The sequence below is a fragment of the Ursus arctos genome, unplaced genomic scaffold (genome assembly GCF_023065955.2).
Source record: "Ursus arctos isolate Adak ecotype North America unplaced genomic scaffold, UrsArc2.0 scaffold_7, whole genome shotgun sequence".
NCBI classification, from domain to species: domain Eukaryota; kingdom Metazoa; phylum Chordata; class Mammalia; order Carnivora; family Ursidae; genus Ursus; species Ursus arctos.
The window spans coordinates 15881169-15902429 of NW_026623089.1; the positions used below are offsets into that span (position 1 = coordinate 15881169).

Sequence of the window (21261 nt, forward strand, 5' to 3'; positions counted from 1 at the left end):
GAAGAAATAATACCTATTCTCCTAAAGCTATTTCAAAAAATAGAAACAGAAGGAAAGCTACCAAACTCATTCTATGAGGCCAATATTACCTTGATCCCCAAACCAGGCAAAGACCTCAACAAAAAGAATTACAGACTGATTTCCCTAATGAATATGGACGCCAAAATCCTCAACAAGATCCTGGAAAATAGAATCCAACTGTACATTAAAAGGATTATCCATCATGACCAAGTGGGATTCATCTCTGGGATGCAGGGGTGGTACAACATTCGCAAATCTATCAGTGTCTTAGATTTTATTCAGAAACAAAAATTCAGAAATCATATGATTCTCTCAATAGATGCAGAAAAAGCATTTGACAAAATACAGCATCCTTTTCTGATTAAAACCCTTCAGAGTGTAGGAATAGAGGGTTCATTTCTCAAGCTCATAAAATCCATCTATGAAAAGCCTACAGCAAATATTATCCTCGACGGGGAAAAGCTGGAAGCCTTTCCCCTAAGATCAGGAACATGACAAGGATGCCCACTCTCGCCACTATTATTCAACATAGTACTAGAAGTCCTTGCAACAGCAATCAGGCAACAAAAAGGGATAAAAGGTATCCAAATCGGCAGAGAAGAAGTCAAACTCTCTTCGCAGATGACATGATACTTTATATGGAAAACCCAAAAGAATCCACTCCCAAACTATTAGAAGTTATAGAGCAATTCAGTAATGTGGCGGGATACAAAATCAATGCTCAGAAATTAGTTGCATTTCTATACATGAATAATGAGACTGAAGAAAGAGAAATTAGGGAATCCATCCCATTTACAATAGCACCAAAAACCATACGTTACCTTGGAATTAACTTAACCAGAGACGTAAAGGACCTATATTATAGAAACTATAAATCACTCTTGAAAGACATTGAGGAAGACACAAAAAGATGGAAAAATATTCCACGCTCATGGATCGGAAGAATTAACATAGTTAAAATGTCCATGCTACCCAGAGCAATCTACACTTTCAATGCTATCCCGATCAAAATACCGAGGACATTTTCAAGGAACTGGACAAATAGTCAAATTTGTGTGGAACCGGAAAAGGCCCCGAATCTCCAAGGAACTGTTGAAAAGGAAAAACAAAGCTGGGGGCATCACAATGCCAGATTTCGAGCTGTACTACAAAGCTGTGATCACAAAGACAGCATGGTATTGACACAAAAACAGACACATAGACCAATGGAACAGAATAGAGAACCCAGAAATGGACCCTCGGCTCTTTGGGCAACTAATCTTTGATAAAGCAGGAAAAAACATCCAGTGGAAAAAAGACAGTCTCTTCAATAAATGGTGCTGGGAAAATTGGACAGCTACATGTAAAAGAATGAAACTTGACCACTCTCTCACACCATACACAAAAATAAACTCCAAATGGATGAAAGACCTCGATGTGAGACAGGAATCCATCAAAATCCTGGAGGACAACATAGGCAACAACCTCTACGACATCGGCCAAAGCAACCTTTTTCATGACACTTCTCCAAAGGCAAGAGAAACAAAAGATATACATTCTTTTTAACTTTGGGATTTTGTACCATATGCTTGTATAATCACCTATGAAAACAGAAACTGACATGAAAAATTTTTAACTTTACGCTATATGAAACAGTGGTCTATCTACCAGATGATTCTGAAAGGAGGGATGACCAATTTCACGAACTGGGAGCTAGACAGGGACTTAGGCACCTAGTTTAATGTCCTCATTTGATAGAGAAGAAACAAGATTTCAAAATGTTAAAATTAAAGATGCTCACCACAACAGCTCAAATGAAAAAGAAGATAAATACAAGTGTGAGGATGTGGAGAGACTAAAACTCTCAAACTGACAGCTGTCAAAATCACTTTGAAAACTTTTGGGCATTCATTGATCAAAGCTGAAAATATAAATACCCTTTAGGATATGGTCAATAATTTCATTCCTGGGTATATATTCAAAAGAAACACATTTATCCATGTGTATTAAATTTGTATGGAAATGTTCATACCAATATCACTTTATAGCTCAGAGCTAGAAACAACCCATGTGCCCAAGGTTATAAAGAAATAAATTTGCAGTATATTCACACAGTGGAACACAAGCTACTGTTGCATATAAAAATGAAGAACTGATCTCACAAACTATGTAAAAAAAGGTGGCGAGACACATAAGAGTATATACTGTATGATTACATTTACATAAAGTTCAAAACCAGGAAAACTATGTTATTGGAAGGCAGGATAGTATTTACTTTTTATAGAGAGAAGGGGTAGTAATCAAAGGAGACATGGAGGAAGCTTCTGGATTACTGGTTATGCTTCATTTCTTGACCTAGATGTTGGTCAGTGTTTGGACTCTGTGATAATGTGTTATGCTGCACTATTCACGCATTTACATATATGCATGTTATGCCTTAATAAAATCAACTATTTTCCAAAATGAATTTAGAAGACATTCTATGAAATCAAAACTGGTTTAAATATAAAGAGATTTTTAAAAATAGAAATGGCTTAAAATGAAATAAAAGGCAATTAAGTATAATCAAATCCTTTTTCCAAGTAGAAATACTCACTTGGCCCTTCTTGGAAAGACAGTACTTCTATTATTCAGTAAACTCCTCTTCAGTTATTACCACACCAATGTATTTGTAAGAGAAATAAATGAGAAGAGTCCACTTACCATCCTCTTGAAGCACATGGCAATAAAATTCTCCAGGACTGTACATCGTACAGACCACAGCATCTACTGTTTGGTCAACAGCAAGTTCAACCCACGTCCACTCCAGTGGATTTAGTTTTGCTTCTATACTAAAGGGAACTGTGCGGGGAAAACAAAAACAAAAAACAACAACAAAAAACTTTTGCAAAACAACTGGTTAAAGTGGAGATGGGAGGTAAGGCGGGTGAGGAATCTGCTTTTGAAGAACTGAATTTCCAGGGACTTTTAGTGACTTTACAGGAAAGTTAACTGGTATTACAATTAGCCACAACTACCTCGCTGAATTTCAAATTCACATTTCTGATTGATCCTTCAGCTGCCAGTGACCTACAGGTTTTGTTTTTGTTTTTTTCCAGTTTTCCAACACACTCATAGTGTATTTAAATAAATGCTTGATTAAAAAAGACAGAAGACACAGCACCCATTCTTTTTGGGAGCACGAGAACCCACACGTACGCAAAGTCATCTGGATTCCAGCACAGACATTATCGAGCAGACTTCTTACTTACCGCTGGCATCTTTCACGACCCTGGGTTTCTCTGCCGGCACCCCGGTCTCCTGGAGGGCAAAGCCCGCGTCTCTGAGCACCTGAGCAATGCTGAGGTGAGGCGTCACAGATGCATCTATGAGCTCCACCAGGGAGCTGTTTTCCAGCTTGTCTGCCACTTTCACCGTGATCATTTTGTTCTGCACAATTTTTTTCATCAGACAAATAGCTTCTGGAGTCCAAATTCCTAATGATGGCTTTACTCCTATCAAAGAATTTTTAAAAGAAGACTAAAATACTTCTTAAAATAAGCATTAAGAAATTCCTAATTTCCACAAAGTTAAAGAACCTGACAAACACCAGACAAAAAGTCCCACCTGAGCAGAAGGATTTTCTAACCATTAAAACGAAGGCAAAATTACAGAAAAAACCTATAGAAAACTGCTCTACTTCTATGCAAACAAACCATAATTCCATTAATATGAAAAGTCTAGAAAAACAAATCTGGAAGACAGATTAGTGATTGCCTGGGGAGCTAGGATTAACTACTGATGAGCACAAGAAACCTCATCAGGGTGACGTCTATACAGCTCAGTAAATTTACTAAAAATCACTGAATTGTATACCTAAGACTGAGAATTTAATGATATGTAACTTATATCTCAGTAAGTTAAGAAAGTCAAAAACAAAAGTATCAAACAAACCAGGAGGAGATACTGGTCCCTTACAATGACCTGAAAAACGCCTGCAGCAGTTAAACTGCAAAGGCACTTGGAGATCAACACCCTGAGGTTATGCACCTGGTCTCTTCATAAGATCAGAGCGAGTAATTTATGAAAAAAATGCTCAGGCTCATGGTAATAAAGTAATCGAAATGACTGAGTTTTAACTTCTCAAAACTGGCCAACATGAGATAATACAGAGATATCTATTTGGTTTACCAACGTGTGCAGGAATGGGCTCCCCCTCGATCTTTCTGGTAGGTGTTTAAACTAGTTCTACTCTTTCTGGTGAATAATCATAACATATATCACAAACATGAAAAGAAACATGCCCACAGACACCTCCAGTTCACCTGAGGAATTCTGTAGTACAACTGTATTTTGCAGCCTATCCTAAGGAAATATCTTGGATAGGTGGCAAAATATAGTTAAAAGAACACTGCTATGGGGCGCCTGGGTGGCTCAGTGGGTTAAGTGTCTGCCTTCGGCTCATGCCCTGGGATAGGTCCCACATCGGGCTCTCTGCTCAGTGGGGAGTCTGCTACTCCCTCTGCCCCTCCCCCTGTTTCTGCTCTGTCTGAAATAAAATCTTTATAAAAACAAAAAACAAAAAAAACACTGCTAGTAGCAAAAACTTGGAAATATCCTTCTGGTAATTGGATAGTTCGATAATGGAATATGTGAATGAAGGTTATAAAGGCCAATTTATTAACATGGAAAGAAGCCCTGGCTCCTGGTGGGATAAATTTTATATGCAGTAATTTCTAAGCATATGTTCAAACATACTGTTTTTACACAAGCAGGTTTTACCCTACTTTGTGTAATGAATCGGCTTCTATGATATTAATAATGCAGACTATAAATAGCAAAAAAATAATACTCAATTTCATAATGACAGGCACATTAAATTTTATTTTATTAGAGATAGCAAAGTAGTCCTGTGATTTGAAATGTTCTATTAAGGATTATTTTTGCGTTAAGAGAAGTTATATCTAAACACATTATCTTCCGGGTAGTTTAATTAATTTCAATTCTAATGCTCTTTAGGTTTTAGTATTTTAAGAATACAGGGACCACAAAAATTTCATACCTGCCAGCACACACTTTATAGCTTGCATTGGCAATTCCAGCAACTTCGGAGTTATGGGACAAAGTCTCGTCAAACTAAGGATTTCAAAGTTTCCATAATCTACATATCCGACCAGCACAGACTGTTCAGAGGCATAAGCTAAAATGGAGGCACGGTACCACTGATCATCCTCTGAAAGAAGGAGAGACTCTGTCTCAAATGATTTTCCAGTGCAGATACAAACAAAACTTTTCCCTCCCAGATTCAGAGATGGTCATCTATAGGTTTTACTTTAATAGAATATCGAGCCTTATTGAACAATGTACACTTAGTCACCATTACCACTTCTGCTGCTCAGAAGCCTTCCACTCCTAAAATCCCACCTTTATGCATGCATACCTTACTACACCACTCATGCCCTAGGTGGTTATGACTTACAACACGCTTGGTCTCCCCCGCAGACAGTTAACTCATTAGGACAGAGAACATGTCTGAGTCTTGCGAATGAATCCACAACGATGCCCTGATCAATACAGGAACAATTTGCTAAGCATCAAGCAGGGCTAATTTTAGAATACCTGGCCATACGAGTCAACCAGACTCCACCGACCAAGCACTCCATTTACTGGAGGCCCACTTGCATCTCCCCTTCTGTGAGGCCTCTGGACTTGTTTCCCTTCAGCAGGGAAGAACTGAAGCCAGTTACCACAGCTGTGCCATGACGGCTCCGTGCTTCCAGGCCCTTTTGCTATTACCAAGAAAACTGGTGAAGACATGATTCTGGAAGAGTCCACATTCACATCCTGATGTAAATAAAATTACCTGCACCAGTCCCCAAAACTAAAGGCTGATAAAACAACAGAAACATCCTTTGCCAACTCCTCTAGCATTCACAGGCCTTCTTCCCCTGCACGCTTGGATTCAGTTCAACTGCACATATTTAAATGATTGGTGTGCTTTACCACTCCGACTTCAAATGCAGCCATCCAGTGCAAACTGAGGATTGTTTCATTTATTTTTACTTCATTATAAGTAAAAAAAATTCAGTAATACTCTTTCCTCACCTGAGAATTGCGCACAACAGATATCACCAATTGTTGGATAAAAATCTGAGCGTGGAGGCATTTGACCACAGTACTCGCTAAGGGATGCCTGGAGTTCAGCGAGCTTATCTGTAGATACAGATCACATCTTAAACACAAGAAATACAAATCTACACATTATCTTCTTTCTCACATGTTGAGTCTCTTGAAGTACACAGGTTATACTGACAGCACAAATCAAGAAAATTTACTTACGTCCGCTTTGCAGCTGCTGACAAAAGAAGTCTTCTGGAGTCTGAATGTGGGCCACCACACCACAAAACTCATCTCCTACATTCAAGGTTAACACTTTCGGGATTAGATCACTCCTATCCACAACAACTTTGCTTTCGGCGGTCATTTTTCCAGTATCCTCAAGATCATCTTGACAAAAAAACAGAAAAACCAAGGCATTTTGGTTTCATTAATCTAATTTTTGCAATTTTTCAGGCCCCGTATCATGCTCCTTCAACACCTCTAGGCCTTAACACATACTCTTCTTCCTCCCAGAACACACTCCCAATCCCCCAGCAACCTGGTTTTTTCTTGCTCAGTGTGGTGTCACCTTAAAAAGACTTCTATTGTAATCCAGGTTAGGTGCCCATCCAGGTGCTCCCACTGCAGTCTGCATGCACTTGCTCTCTCCTACCATTTTATCATCTCTTCGCTATGGGTCTGCACTGACCACAGTCCCTCAGGGAAGAAAATACTGCCCAGAAGATTTTTGTTCCTTCCACTAGATACCTTTGCAACATTTGTTATGACCGATGACCTCCTGCTCCAAGCATTCTCCCTCCTGTTGCTCTGGCAATTTGTCTGCATTCTCTATCCACCTCTCCCGTCATGGCTTCTCATTCGTTGTTGTAGGCCCCAGGTTTATCTCCCCCCCTTTTGTTTCCCTCACTCCACACTCACCCTAAGACACCACCACCATTTATGGTTTCAGCCATGTCTACTATTAGACCAGTAAGTGTTTGGTTTTTCTCCTCTAGATGGCAAAGAATTACTAAAAATATTTTGTCAGAGCTGTCATGCCAAGATCTGTCATGCCAAGATCTGTGTTTTGGGGATAATCATGTATGCAGTACGATAAGAATACAGACAGCAGACAAAAGGTAAAGTCAGAAGGTTGTTGCAATTATCCACAACTGGTAAGGATTTCTGAACTAGAAAAATAGTAAGAAAAAAAAAGGATTTTAAAAAAGAAAAAAAAGTCGTATATAAAGGATATTCAGGAAGAAGAACCAATAAACACTGGGCAACTACTAATAGTAGTCATGGTTGACTACTAGAAGAAACACCATCTTACCAGAACAAAATGTTATACCCGTTTATTATTGCTGGAAAACCTAAGTAAGGAGGAAAATTTAAACTAAGGAAATGTTAGCTAAAAACCCTTCAACTCCTTATTCCTTATGTTCTACATATAAGTGAATAGCATGGGGACATTAGGAGAAGGAAGGGAAAAATGAAGGGGGGAATCAGAGGGGGAGACGAACCATGAGACACTATGGACTCTGGGAAACAAACTGAGGGTTTCAGAGGGGAGGGGGGTGGGGGGATGGGCTAGCCCAATGATGGGTATTGAGGAGGGCACATATTGCACGGAGCACTGGGTGTTATATGCAAACAATGGAGCATGGAACACTGCATCAAAAACTAATGGAGTACCGTATGGTGACTAACATAACATAATTTAAAAAAAACTCTTCAACTCAAAGTGTCATGATATTTAACACTTCAGAGATTTCTGATAATTATGTCAAGGATTAATATGGAAGACAGACAGGGAAGGAAAACAGGCAGGGAGGACTAAGATTAGACACAACATACTACTAAATGAAAATGTATCTTTCTTATATAAAGTTCAAAGAATGGTTATCATTTCCATTAAATCTGACAGTGTGACAGCTCTGCCTTTTTTTGTTCAGTAGAGAAGATAGTTCTTCAGTTCCTGGAGTCACTGTACTGTTTATACTGTTCGATACTAACCTGTATACTCACTTGGATCTGCACTTTGCTTCTTAGAATTTTGTCCCTTGGGTTTCAAGCCATATCCCATTTCTATGAGCACATCATCTAAGAGTTTTCCTAAAAATGATTAAGAAAACGTATCCCCCTTGAGATATTATACCAAGTATTAGAAGAAAGGCATAAACACGAAACAAATGAATCACAATCATGTGATCTAGAGATTATGGCTATTAATACACTGGCCTATTTCTTACCAGTTCAGTTTCTGTGTGCCAAATACAGTTTACAAATGCTCAGCCTTAAAAACTGAGGCAAAATTCCCATTGTCAGGTGGCAGTAAATTTTACAAAAATACTTCACCTCAAAATTCTGGATAACATGAAAGATTTAGTTGCCACCTGACCAGCATACTTAGTATGGACACCATGTATGAGAAAAAATAAATTTAGCGTTAAACTAAGACTACTTTTTCTCAAACATAACATGTGGCTGAAACAAGGGGTAGCCAGCATGACATAAACTTCAAGTTCCTTGAAATACCATCCAGAAGCCTGAGTCATAATACAAAACATATAAAGAAAGAAAATAGATTTTATACCTAATTTCACAAAAGATTTAACTGAATTTTCTAGCAAGTCACCAACTGATGCCAGGTCTCTCAAAGTAAAAGAGTGATACCTTGGAAACTGAGATGCAGTATAAGCACTCAGTCACTTTTCAAACACACAGGATTCCAAGGTGTTTCCATCTCCACACTTAAATACTAGGCACTTACAGTCTCAATACCAACCAAACACAGTTCTGTGAAAATTCTTCTAGGAAAAAGCACTCATGGTGAAAGCATGGACAAATTCATAAGGGAATTCTTGAATTTTTCTCCACAAATGAGTAGACATCAGGAACAGCGATCATAATGGCCATATCAACAGGCTAACACAGTCATCCCCACACTAAGTCTGCATCTAGGCTCTGAAGCTGCCAGCTCCATGAGCCTACGCTGGGTCTCTGACCGACTGACTGCCATATTTTCCTCATACCCTGAAGGACTTCTGAGCAGAGCTTACTTGGCCTCACTCCATGTTTCTGTTTCTTCTCTGCATAACAGGTGAAGACTAAATGACACAGCCGTGCTCCATCTACAAAAGACAGATTTAGATCTTACCTGAACTTGACAGCATAACATCCACAGCGAAGGTAACCACATCTTCTTTTAGGGTGTCCACGATCGTTATAGAGCAGTACTGCTCCATTAACAGTGATTTAATAGTCTTGACACATTCGTTGCTCCAATTCCCCTCTGCTGGGATAACATTGGCCACAAAGCACTTTATGGCCTGAAAGATTTTATGTGAGTTACTAAAAAAATAGTATTTGAAAATGACTTTAATTAATAACATGAAGATTTTTTGAATACATTTCACACTGAAAATTTATCAGAAATCTTCAAGAACTAACCAAATAAACAATTTTATGTGTAATTATTTGTCTCTTGTGCTTTTCCTTTTGGGATTTGAAGCTTGAGAAATTCATGAAAGGATAATTATCCTACAAATACATATAAATTCAGACTGCTTCCAGAAAATGTAATAAACATAAAAATGATTGTTTTAAAAGAACAGATGGATAAGATGTCCCTAAAAATGCTAGTTTCTCATCTAAGGAAGTACTTAACTAAGGCTTCTTAAATGGATCCAAGAAAGCCAGTGAGCATTTACATACATTTAGTAAAAGATGAAAAATATACCAATGGGTACTTTTTTTTTTTATAATAACCATCACAGAATAGAGCAAGCAAATACTGTGCCCAACAAAATATTAAAAACAGCTCTTTGGGGACACTATTAGGAATTTAAAAAGTAAAAAAGACTCACACATGGAGGAAATAAGTCGATATTTCTATTTAGTTGGTGAATTCTGTTTACTGGAATTATTTCTTCATTTCCGTAATCAATATATAAGACTTGTGCTTTCTTCTGAAGCATATCAATATCTTGTATTATTACTCTGTTCCAGGTCTGAAAGTGGAATATAATGGTGTTTTGCTTCAAAACCGTATTTCACAATCTTAGGCTTAAAAACTCTCAGCCAGTCTACACAACATGCAAAGGAAGGGCTACAGCTCTGTCCTGAGGCACTCAATTAACAAGTTAATTTTCTAAGAATCTGGCTAAGAAATCCCTACATTTGTCTATGTAGGAGACTTTAATATGCACAACTATTCCCGGGTTACTCTAGCCCAGGAGGCACTGTGACACACTAATGCCTCAGCTACAAAAATAAACACAAGCTCCCGGACTTGCCATCACTGCAACCGGCAGCAGAGGAGCCTATGAACAGAGCTGGAAGGGGTCACCCAACAGACCCACAAAACTGACTGAGGACGAGAAAGGGGAATGTGACCACAGCCTCTTGTTAAGCCAGCAAATGCATTATTAAAAGCCCTGGTGTCGAGTTTATACGACCAAAGTAAACTAAAACATTGTATTAAATAATGCATTTCATCAAAGGTTACCTGATCAACAGTGTACTTGGCAACACAAACTTCCCCCTTCACAGGAAGGTAATCCTCTTCCTGAGCTGTATTTGCATACGTTTCCTTTAAACTCGCAGAGAGTAGGTTCATGTATTCTAAAACTTCTGAAGAATATAACTGCACATAAAAGTCACTTGGGTGTTTGAATTCAGTAACTGTACCCTTTCAAAAGACAGAAAAGGTGCAATAATTCACTGAGAACACAAGCAAATGTGAATTTCTTAAAGCTTTCTAACAAGATTTTTTAAAAAGGTATTGTAAGACAATTTTTGCAATCAATTTCATTACATTTTGAGCTATCATATATGCTCAAACTAAAAACAGGAAACAAGGAATAAAAAATCTATTCTTTGGATCTCTATGAAATTAAACAACAAATACCTTTATTTCCATGGTCTTCCTGAGTTGTAGACTTCTCAAGTCAGAAAACATTATTTTATCAGCACAAATGGCTATTTCTTTAGTAACTCCATGAGGATAGTCACTCTGGGTTTAAAAAACACAAAACACATGAGTGAGTTACTTACACAAGCACATGTCTCAGCGATACTATGGCCACCATTTGCTGGAATTGAGGCCAGAACAGCCCCCGAGGCTTGAATAAGAGCAGAGAAACAGCATATACCTTCAAGAGCCAATAAAACCCACTGTCCATAGGCATGTACACAGCAGTGGGATCACTCAAGAACCAGGCCATAATGGTGATGATAATGTTGAGTTTATAAACTAAAAATGGGTGGTTAGTGTTTTAAGTCTGCACTTGTTAACATTTTATAGGAATGAATATTTGAGGAAGTCAGAATTTTTTTTTTTTTTAACGTAGAAGCTAGGACCGGCTAGAGAAGCCTAAAAATTATAGATGAGCTGAGCACTACTGATATTTTTCAGATTATGAATGATTTAGCCCATATAGTTACCTAAATGGAAGAGGGGTGTCACAGAAAAAACTTCTCCATCGATACTAGGGCCCTATTAGAATGCAGTACACAAAGCCTGACCACGTGTGCACGCAGGGACTACAGAGCGGGGCTCTGTCTCAGGAGTCCACGTGATTTTACAGAGACACCGGCACTGCAAGTGCTTTTGGGAAAAGTACTGGGCACACATAACGCTCAAAAATCCCCAGCAGTCCCCAATCGATCATTTAGGTGTACAGATTTATTCAACAGGAAACTTTTGTTTTTAAACAAACACTGGTGGCAGGGGCGCCTGGCTGGCTCAGTCAGAGGAGCCTGCGACTCGATCTCAGATCTCGTGAGTTCAAGCGTCCCACGTTGGGGGTGGAGATCACTTGAGTAAACACCGGTGAAATGCAGGAATAAGTAACAAGTCTTTTATTTCGCGTAAGTCCTCTTAGTTCAATAAAAGGAACTTATTCAAAATTTACTCTAAAAGCGAAAAGTACATCATACCTCATTTTTCACTTCCATGTTCTTTGTTTCAAAAGGTGATTTACTATCTTCTCGTTTGTGGAAACTGAAATAAAGCAGCTGATTGTAATACTTATAGTACATAGCCAAGTAAGAGTAGGGGCCATAATGATGTTAAATTCTTAATTATCAATTATCTCCAGAAGGAGAAAAATAGCTTCCTTCGGAGACTATCACAGTACTAACAAAGTAAATAGTCCAGGCTGGCTATGCAACGGTCTACATTGTGTGCAGGCTTGCCTCCTCCAAAGCCACCTAATTAAAGGGACAGAGACAGCCACGATCTCCAAGCCCCAGCTTCCTTATCTACAAAATGGAGATAATCTGTACATAACCTCAATAGTTTTGAGGACTGAATGAGGTTATAGATGTGAAACTTCTCTGTAAACTGGTAAACGCCATGCCAGTAAGATTTTCGTATTTTAAAATCACCATTCAAGAGGCACTGTGAGAGTTCTACCTTACCAAAATTCAGGAAAGAACACATGATTAAAAGGCATTCTAAAGCTCTACTTACTACAGACTCAAACTTTAAGTTCTAACTCTGAATATGTACTGATAAAATTATATTTATGAAAACTCAGTCCTAAATTTGTAAGCTCTTCATTTCAGATTTGCATCCTTTATGTTACAGATCAGTAAATGAAAGTAACGACTTCTACATAGTTACGGCCTGCTTACCTCATTTGATCCTTACACTATCAAAAAAGAAAAACAACTTTTAAATATTCCCTAATGAACAAAAAAACTTTTACTTACTTTTTTTTAAAGGTTTTATTTATTTGACAGAGAGACAGCCAGTGAGAGAGGGAACACAAGCAGGGGGAGTGGGAGAGGAAGAAGCAGGCTCCCAGCAGAGCAGGGAGCCCAATGCGGGGCTCGATTCCAGGACCCTGGAATCAGGCCCTGGGCCGAAGGCAGACGCTTAACGACTGAGCCACCCAGGCACCCCAAGTTTTACTTACTTTTGTTGAACAGGTTTGCACACAATGCTGTGTGCTGACCAGTCCCTTCGCTGGCAGGCTATGGAGCAATAGTACGTCTGCTTGCACTGTGAACACCTCAGCGATCCTGCAGAACACAGCCCGTAACATCACCAGTGTTTTATTCCAAGTATTTGTTGCTGAGAGCAAGACATTTTCAAAGACCAGACATATCAATCACCATTCTATTAATCACATCGAGAAGATTACTTGAAGAGGATTATGCTGTTTATGATTAGGCGTCAAGATTAAACTTTTAACGTTCTCTCAAATTGCAAATAGGAATGCAAAGATGAAAATGAAAGGGAGGACAGACTGAAAACGTTACTGACTTTCCTAAAGCAGAGCCCAGAACACATTATAAAAGGAACAATCAAAGAAAATAGAAAATGTGTGGTAGTGCAAGCAGACTCTGACGTGGCTTATTACCTTGTGCCATTAAAAAAAAAATACAAGACAAAAAACCAATGAAGAGAATCAAACCCAGAAAAACCTAAGAAGTTTTTTAAATAAAGTATCAAAAAATCCTATGAATATAGAGGCAGAAAAAAAACACATAAAGAAGCAACAACAAAAACTAGGCTGGCCTTGAATGCTTCTACTGAAAACTAGAAAAGAATTTAAAAAACTAAATATCTAAACAGCCAGTAAGCACAAGAAATACTGCTCAAGATCATTCACTGATCATGAGGCAAATGCAAGCTAAAACCACAATGAGATACCAGTACACACCCACGAGAAGTGCTAAAGTTGAAAAGACCAGCAACACCAAATGACAGAGATGTGGAGCTTGCAGAACTCATTATCACTGGGAACGTAAAATGGGACTACTTGGGAAAATGGCTTGGCTGTTTCCTCTGAAGTTAATCGTATACCTGTCCTTTGACTCTGCAATTACTCTCCTAGGCATGTACCCAAGAGAAATGAAAACCTATATCCACACAAGGACTTGTGCAAAAATGTGTAGAGAGCTCTATGCATTATAACCGAAAGCTAAACACAAGCAAAAATGTTCAACCGGATTAACTGTGATATAATCAAACCACTACTCAGCAAAAACAGTGTACACAGAACATGTATTAATACCAAAAATATTATTCTAAATGAAAAAAAGCTTTACACAAAAGAGTCAATACTGTAAGAGTCCATTTATACGAATTTCTAAAACTGGCAAAATTAATATATGGTGGAAAAAAACCCATCATGGATACCTCTAGCAGCTACAGAGACTGGAAAGGGCTAGGAGGGGACTTTCTAAGAAGATGGAAATATTCTCTATCTTGGTAGGTGTGTGAGTTTGTACATGCCAATGCATGTAAATTTTAACACAAACAAAACTATAGGAAATAATAACCAAGGAGCAGCAAGAATGGAAAGGTATGGATGAACAAGACCTGTAGGATGCTGGTAGCTGCTGAAGCGGAGAGATGGGTATATAGTACAGATATACTATTCTGTTCATACTTAATATGTTTTAAACTTTCCTTAATAAAAATATTTTTCGAATGCACGAAAAAATAATTCAGACATGTTAGGGAAATATGCTTACCAAACAGGCCACAGCGATGGCAAGTTGTTGACCGAAAAGGAGATCCTAAGGAGTTGAAGAGTGCTGAATTATTTATGGACAAGGAATTCTCAACCAACTTGTGTATTTTTTTTGACTTTGCAGGAAGCACGTTATTGCTAGGCTTCTATTAAGAAAAAAAAATAGCAATATTAAAACTTGGTAATATATTTTTTTTAAATACTGTACTTGGGATTTCCTCTTCTGGACAGATAAAACAGATGTACCTTTCCCTATTCCTCCCATTACGTGCTTCTAAAAAACCCTGGACTTACACACAAACAAACGTAAGCTGACTTTCAAAAAAGGCAGCAGACAGGCTAGGAAACTTGGGAGCCAGAGAAGAATAAGATAATGAGTTTCTTTAGTTTTCTTTTTGCCTCACATATCCCAGACACAGTGCTGGAGAAGACAGCAACCCAAAATGTCAAACAGTACAATAAAAGCCCCAACAGAAAGTCTGCTCTCTTTAGCCAAAAGACCAGGAAACGGGCAGCCCAGCAATACAGAAAACTTGAATCAGTAACTGTTCTACCCTAGACAAACACCACAGAAAAAACTGTGGCCCTGTTCTAGAGTAGGAAGCTGGCACTTCATCCCTGAGAGTCTTCCCATAAAGGCCATGTGGGGAATCTGGACTTCTACTCAGCAGGTATGAGTGTTCCCCCTACCTCGACCACCACTATTGGGGTGGTGGAAGAGGAGGCCCAGTGGACAATCATGACTTTTCACCACCATTCAAAAGTAATGAGTGTCTCCCAACTCTCCCCCTCTAATTCTCCTCCCAGCCCACCTACTCTCTCCTCACTCCATCCCACTCCCATCTCAGTAAAGACAGACTCATCACTCCCAGCCAAGGAGGAGGTATTACATGAGGCCTACCTGGAAGCTGAACTCCCACCCTCACCCCAATGCAAGGAAGAGCACCCTCTTGAGTGCCAACTGAGGCTGAGTGGGGAACCTGGACATATACCCCCACCTGGCAGCACTCACCTTCCTCTGATGCAAGGTCAGAGAAAGCTAGCTAAAAACAAAGTTTAAATAAGATATAGAATTTCATTAACATAATACTTCAAATATGCCCGTTTCAATAGAAAATAACTTTCATACTAAGAAAAAGGAAAATCATGACTGAATGAAAAAAAAGATGTCAACCTCAAGACAAGAGAGAAGTTCATTTGACAAACATTTTAAAGCAGCTATCAGTACTTCAATAAGCAATTATGAGCACAGTTGAAACAAATGAAAAGTCTCAGCAAAGAAATAGAAAATATAAAGAAGAACCAAATGGAATTTTTACAATTGGAAAGTAAAAAAACAAACAAACATAAACACAATTAGGGATGCCATGGCGGAATGGAGAGAACAGAGGAAAGGATCAGTAAACTTGGAAGACCGAACAACAGAAATTGACTAATCTAGCAAGACAAAAAACAAAGTAGAGAAAAAACTAAATTAACAGAGCCTCAGAGAGCTATGGGACTAAAACAAAATATTTAACATTCATGTCTTCGGAGTCCCAGGAGAGGAAAAACAAGGCAGGGTGAAGAAGTTCTCAAATAAAAAAATGCCCCAGACTTGGCAAAAGATATATATCTACAGATTCAAGCTGAGCAAGTCCCAGACCAAATCAAAGAAATCCATACCAAGACACATGGAGTCAAACTTCTTCAAGCTAACGATTAAAAAGCTTAAAAGCAGAGAGTAGGAAAGGACATCTTATCTGTATGGGGGAAAAGTAACTCAGAAGAGAATAGATTTCTCAACAGATACTGTGGAGAGCAGAAGGAAGTAATACAACATATTTCAAATGCTGAAAGAAAAGAACAGCTGAGAAACTTATCCAGGAAAAGTATCCTGCAGGAATGAAGAAGAAATCAAGACATTCTCGAATGAAAGAAAACTAAGAATTTGTCACCAGCAGACCTATCCTAAAAGAATAGCTAAAGGAAGTTCTCTAAACATAAAGGATATAATAAAGGAATTCTGGAACAAAAGGAAAGGAAGAACACATTAAGCAAAAATACAACACCAAAATACAATAGACTTATAGAATAGAAAAAAAATTGGGAAGCAAAATGAAACTGAAAAGAGAAACAGACAATATATAATTATGGTTAGAGACTTTAATATCCCTCTCTCAACAACAGGACTACATAGAAAATCAGCAAGAATACAGAAGAACTCAAGATCACCATCAACAAACGGATTCTGTTAGACATTTATCGAATATTCTACCCAATCACAGAATGGATGTTCAAGTGCTAACAGAACATATACTAAGACCACACACTGGGCCAAAAAACAAAGCTCAACAAATTTAAAAGAATTTAAATCATATAGAGGATGTTTTTCAACCACAGTGGATTCAAACTAGAAATAACAGAGTAACAATCTCCAAACATTTGAAAACAATTTACTTCCAAACTCATGAGTCAAAGAGGAAGTCTCACAGGAAATTAAAAAAAAAAAAAACTAAAAGAAAACAAAAATATAACAAATCAAAATTTGTAGGACACAGTTAAAGCACTGCCAAGAGGTAAATTTATAGCACTAAGTTCACATGTTAGAAAACAGGGTAAGTCTCAAATCAATAATCTAAATTCCCCTTTAAGAACCTAAAAAATAAGGAAAAAACATGCCCAAAGCAAACAGAAGCAAGGAAACAATAAAGATAAAGGGAGAAATCAATGAAATTGAAAACTTGGAGGAAATAAATAATCAATGAAACAAAGACCTGGCTCTTTGATAAGATCAAGAAAGGGGCACCTGGGTGGCTCAGTTGGGTAAGTGTCAGACTTCAGCTCAGGTCATGATATCAGAGTCCTGGAATCAAGCCCCAAGTCAGGCTCCCTGCACAGCAGGGAGACGGCTTCTTCATCTACCTCCCCCCAAACAGCTCATGCGCACACACTCTCTCTCTTGAATAAATAAAGTCTTTAAAAAAATAAAGGAAGAAAGAAAAGATCAGCAAGACTGAAAAATAAAGACAGAAATTACCAATATCAGAAATGAAACAATGTATACCTTACTACAGACCCTGAAGACATAAAAATGATAATGGAATACTTTGAACAACTCTACATATAACAGATTTCATGATGTAGACAAAATGGACAAATTCCTCAAAAATCACAAATTATCACAATATGAAATAGAATGTGAATAGTCCTATAAATATTAAAGAAATTTAATAAACTTAAAACTCTTAAAAAAGAAATCTTCACACTTATATGGTTTTCACTGGAGAACACTACCAAATGTTTAAAGAATTAACATAAATCCTATACAACTTCTCTTTCAGAAAGGTAGTATTACCTTGATTCCCCAACCATACAAAGATAATAGAGAAAATTACAAACAGCTCATAGAAACAGATGTCAAAATCCTACTCAAAATGATACCATATAAAATTCATCCATATACAAAATTAACTATACACCATGACAAAGTGGAGTTCATTCCAGGGATGCAAGGCTGGTTAAATATTTTAAAATATCAATATAAGGGCACCTGGGTGGCCAAGTCAGTTATTCAGCTCAGGTCATGATCCCAGGGTCCTGGGATCGAGCACTGCATCAGGCTCCCTGCTCAGTGAAGAGTCTGCTTCTCCTTCTCCCTCTGCCCCCCACCCCCACTTGTGCTCTCTCTCTCTTGCTCTCTAATAAATAAAATCTTTAAAAATAATAAAAAATAAAACATCAATGTAATCCACCATATTAACAGGTTAAAGGATCAATTACCAATGGATGAAGGAAAAGCATTTGAAAAGCTCAACACCTATTCATGATCAAAACTATCAAAAAAGCAGGAACAAAAATTTCACCAAGCTGATAAGGATCATCTACAAAAATCCGATAGCTAACATTACACTTAATAGTGAAAAGACTCAATGCTTTCCACTGAGTTTGGACATAAAATAAGATATCCACTGTCACCACTCTTACTCAACACAGTGCTAGAAGTTCCAGCCACGGGTGCCTGGGTGGCACAGCGGTTAAGCGTCTGCCTTCGGCTCAGGGTGTGATCCCGCCGTTATGGGATCGAGCCCCACATCAGGCTCCTCCGCTAGGAGCCTGCTTCTTCCTCTCCCACTACCCCTGCTTGTGTTCCCTTTCTCACTGGCTGTCTCTATCTCTGTCGAATAAATTTTAAAAAATCTAAAAAAAAAAAAAAAAAGAAGTTCCAGCCAGTGCAATAAGGCAAAAAAAGGAAATATAAAGTATATATATTGAAAAGAAAACTGTTCCTGTTTGCAGATGATACAATTATCTATGTAGAAAATCCCATGGAATCTACAAAAAAAATTTTTAGAATAAGTGACTTTAGCAAAGTCACAGGATACAAGAGAAACATGCAAAACTGTATTTATATATATTAACAATGAACATGAAGATATGTGGAAATAAAAAATATAACAGCATTTACACTCACTTAAAAAAATACCTACATATAAATATAACAAACTATGCATAGAACATATAAGCAGAAAACTACAAAGTGAAAGAAATCAAAGAAGATCTAAATAAATGGAGAGAGAGATTATGTTCATGGACTGGAAGATTCAACACACCAAAGAATCTGATAATCCTCAAATTGATATACAAGTTTAAATCAATTACTATCAAATTCTCAGCAAGACTTTATGCAGATATGGACAAGATTATTCTAGGATGTATATTGGAAGGCACAGGAACTACACTAATTAAAACAATTTTGAAAAAAAAAAAGTGGGAGAAATCACTGTACCCAACTTCAAGGCTTATTACATAGCTCCAGTACTGTGTGATACTGGTGGAGGCATAAATAGACAGGTCAGTGGAAAATAGAATAAATAGGCCTAATTTTTGACAAAAGTGCAAAAGCAATTCAGTGGAGGAAATACAGCATTTTTAACAAATGGTGCTGGAGAAATTAGACATCCAAAAAAAAAGGGGGGGGAACCCCAAAAAACTTCAAATTATCTCAAAATGGACCACAAATCTAATGTAAAACTAAAACCTTTTAGGAAAAAAACCCCCAAATTTTCTGGATCTGAAGTAGCAAATAATTACTAGACACCAAAAGCATAATCTATAAAAGGAAAAGTGATCAGGACATCATTAAAATTAAAAATTTGTGCTCTGCTAAACACCTGGGTTAAGAGAATGAAAAGACAAGCTACAGCCTGGGAGGAATCATTTGTGAATCATATATCTGACAAAGGACTAGAATGTGGAACATACAGAGAACTTTCAAAACTGAGCAGTAAAAAAATAATAATCATAATCCAAATCAGAAAATGGACAAAAGACATGAATAAACATCTCACCAAAAAGAACATAGAAATGGCAAATATGCACATGAAAAGCTGTTTATCACTAGCCATTAGGGGAACACGAATTAAAACCACTATGAAATGTCACCACATGTCTATGAGACTGGGGACAATAAAAACACCACCAGCACCACATGCTGCTGTGACGGTGCAGATATTCTCAGTGGGAACGTAACAACGGTGTAGCTCTGCTGGAATACACTTTAGTAGCTTCTTAAAAAAACTAAATATGCAATACTCCATGACCCAGAAATTGCACTCCTGGGCATCTGTCCCAGAGCAGAAACAAAAACAAAAAACTTATGTTCACATAAACCCTGCACATAAAGGTTTATAAGAGTTTTAGCTGTGATAGCCCAAACTGGAAACCCTGCAGACGCACTTCAATATGTGAATGTTAAACCACAGATGACTTCTCAGCAATAGAAATAAAACTACTGATACAACAACCCTAGATGAATCTCCAGAGAATTATGCTGAGTGAATATACCCAATCCCAAAAAGTTACGTACTGTAGGATTCCATTTATATAACATCCTTGAAATGACAAAACTTTGGACGCAGATTAGATGTGCAGCCTCCATGGGTCAAGGAGGTGGTAGGGACTTGAGAGAAGAGGATACGACCATAAAAAAGCATTTAAGGGAAAGATGGAAATGTTCTTTATCTTGACAGTATCATGGTCATGTTACACCAAATTCTGCAGCACGTCACAAAGGGAGAAACAGAAACAGCTGCGCAGCACCTGTATTATTTCTGCATGTCAGCTGCAGGGCTGCACTTACAATGGTGTGGCATATACTACAATCACCTAAAAAGAACAGATTTTTTAAAAAAGGTACTAGGATAAAGAAAAGGAAGCTGACCTTCAATAATATCTGAAAATTGAGTATTTCTTCATTAACACAATACAAAATATGTTTAGAATCTTACAAAACACAAAATAGACAAAAAACACAACATAGGAAAAAAAAAAAAACCCTTACACTATTTACTTCTTTGGGTGGTGAATTGTTTCCAACATTTAATGGTGACATTGAGTTTCCTGGAGAGAGAAAATGTAAAAGCCAAATATTACTTTATTCCTGAAAATTTACAATATCATAATTAGATATTCAAATAATAAAGTTATACTATAATAGCCTTAAACTTATACTACAAATAAGCAACACCCTACTTTTCCTAATGAAAAATAAGTATTTGTTTGAAACCTCATTAATTGCAAAATTTTCTTCATTCACTGAGGCAGCAATTCTCAGACTTTTCTGAATCCTGGACTCATTTACACACTTAAGAAATTATTGAGAACCTCAATGAGACTTCATTTGTATGGCCCATGTCTGTCAATGTTTACC

At 37.7% G+C, this 21261-nt stretch overlaps 1 protein-coding gene across 1 annotated transcript in view; it reads right to left on the bottom strand.

Annotated features, from left to right (window-relative positions):
- TDRD1 (tudor domain containing 1) overlaps positions 1-21261 on the bottom strand; it is a 52332-nt gene that overhangs the window by 13069 nt on the left and 18002 nt on the right. Inside the window, exons 3-16 of the mRNA XM_057308595.1 lie at positions 20893-20951; positions 14572-14716; positions 13005-13110; positions 12022-12085; positions 10991-11095; positions 10589-10771; positions 9948-10091; positions 9239-9410; positions 8107-8193; positions 6319-6486; positions 6085-6192; positions 5042-5212; positions 3252-3494; positions 2704-2841 (exon numbers count right to left, since the gene is read on the bottom strand). Of these exons, the coding sequence (XP_057164578.1) occupies positions 2704-2841; positions 3252-3494; positions 5042-5212; positions 6085-6192; positions 6319-6486; positions 8107-8193; positions 9239-9410; positions 9948-10091; positions 10589-10771; positions 10991-11095; positions 12022-12085; positions 13005-13110; positions 14572-14716; positions 20893-20951 (1893 nt within the window). The remainder of the gene's footprint in view (positions 1-2703; positions 2842-3251; positions 3495-5041; positions 5213-6084; positions 6193-6318; positions 6487-8106; positions 8194-9238; positions 9411-9947; positions 10092-10588; positions 10772-10990; positions 11096-12021; positions 12086-13004; positions 13111-14571; positions 14717-20892; positions 20952-21261) is intronic.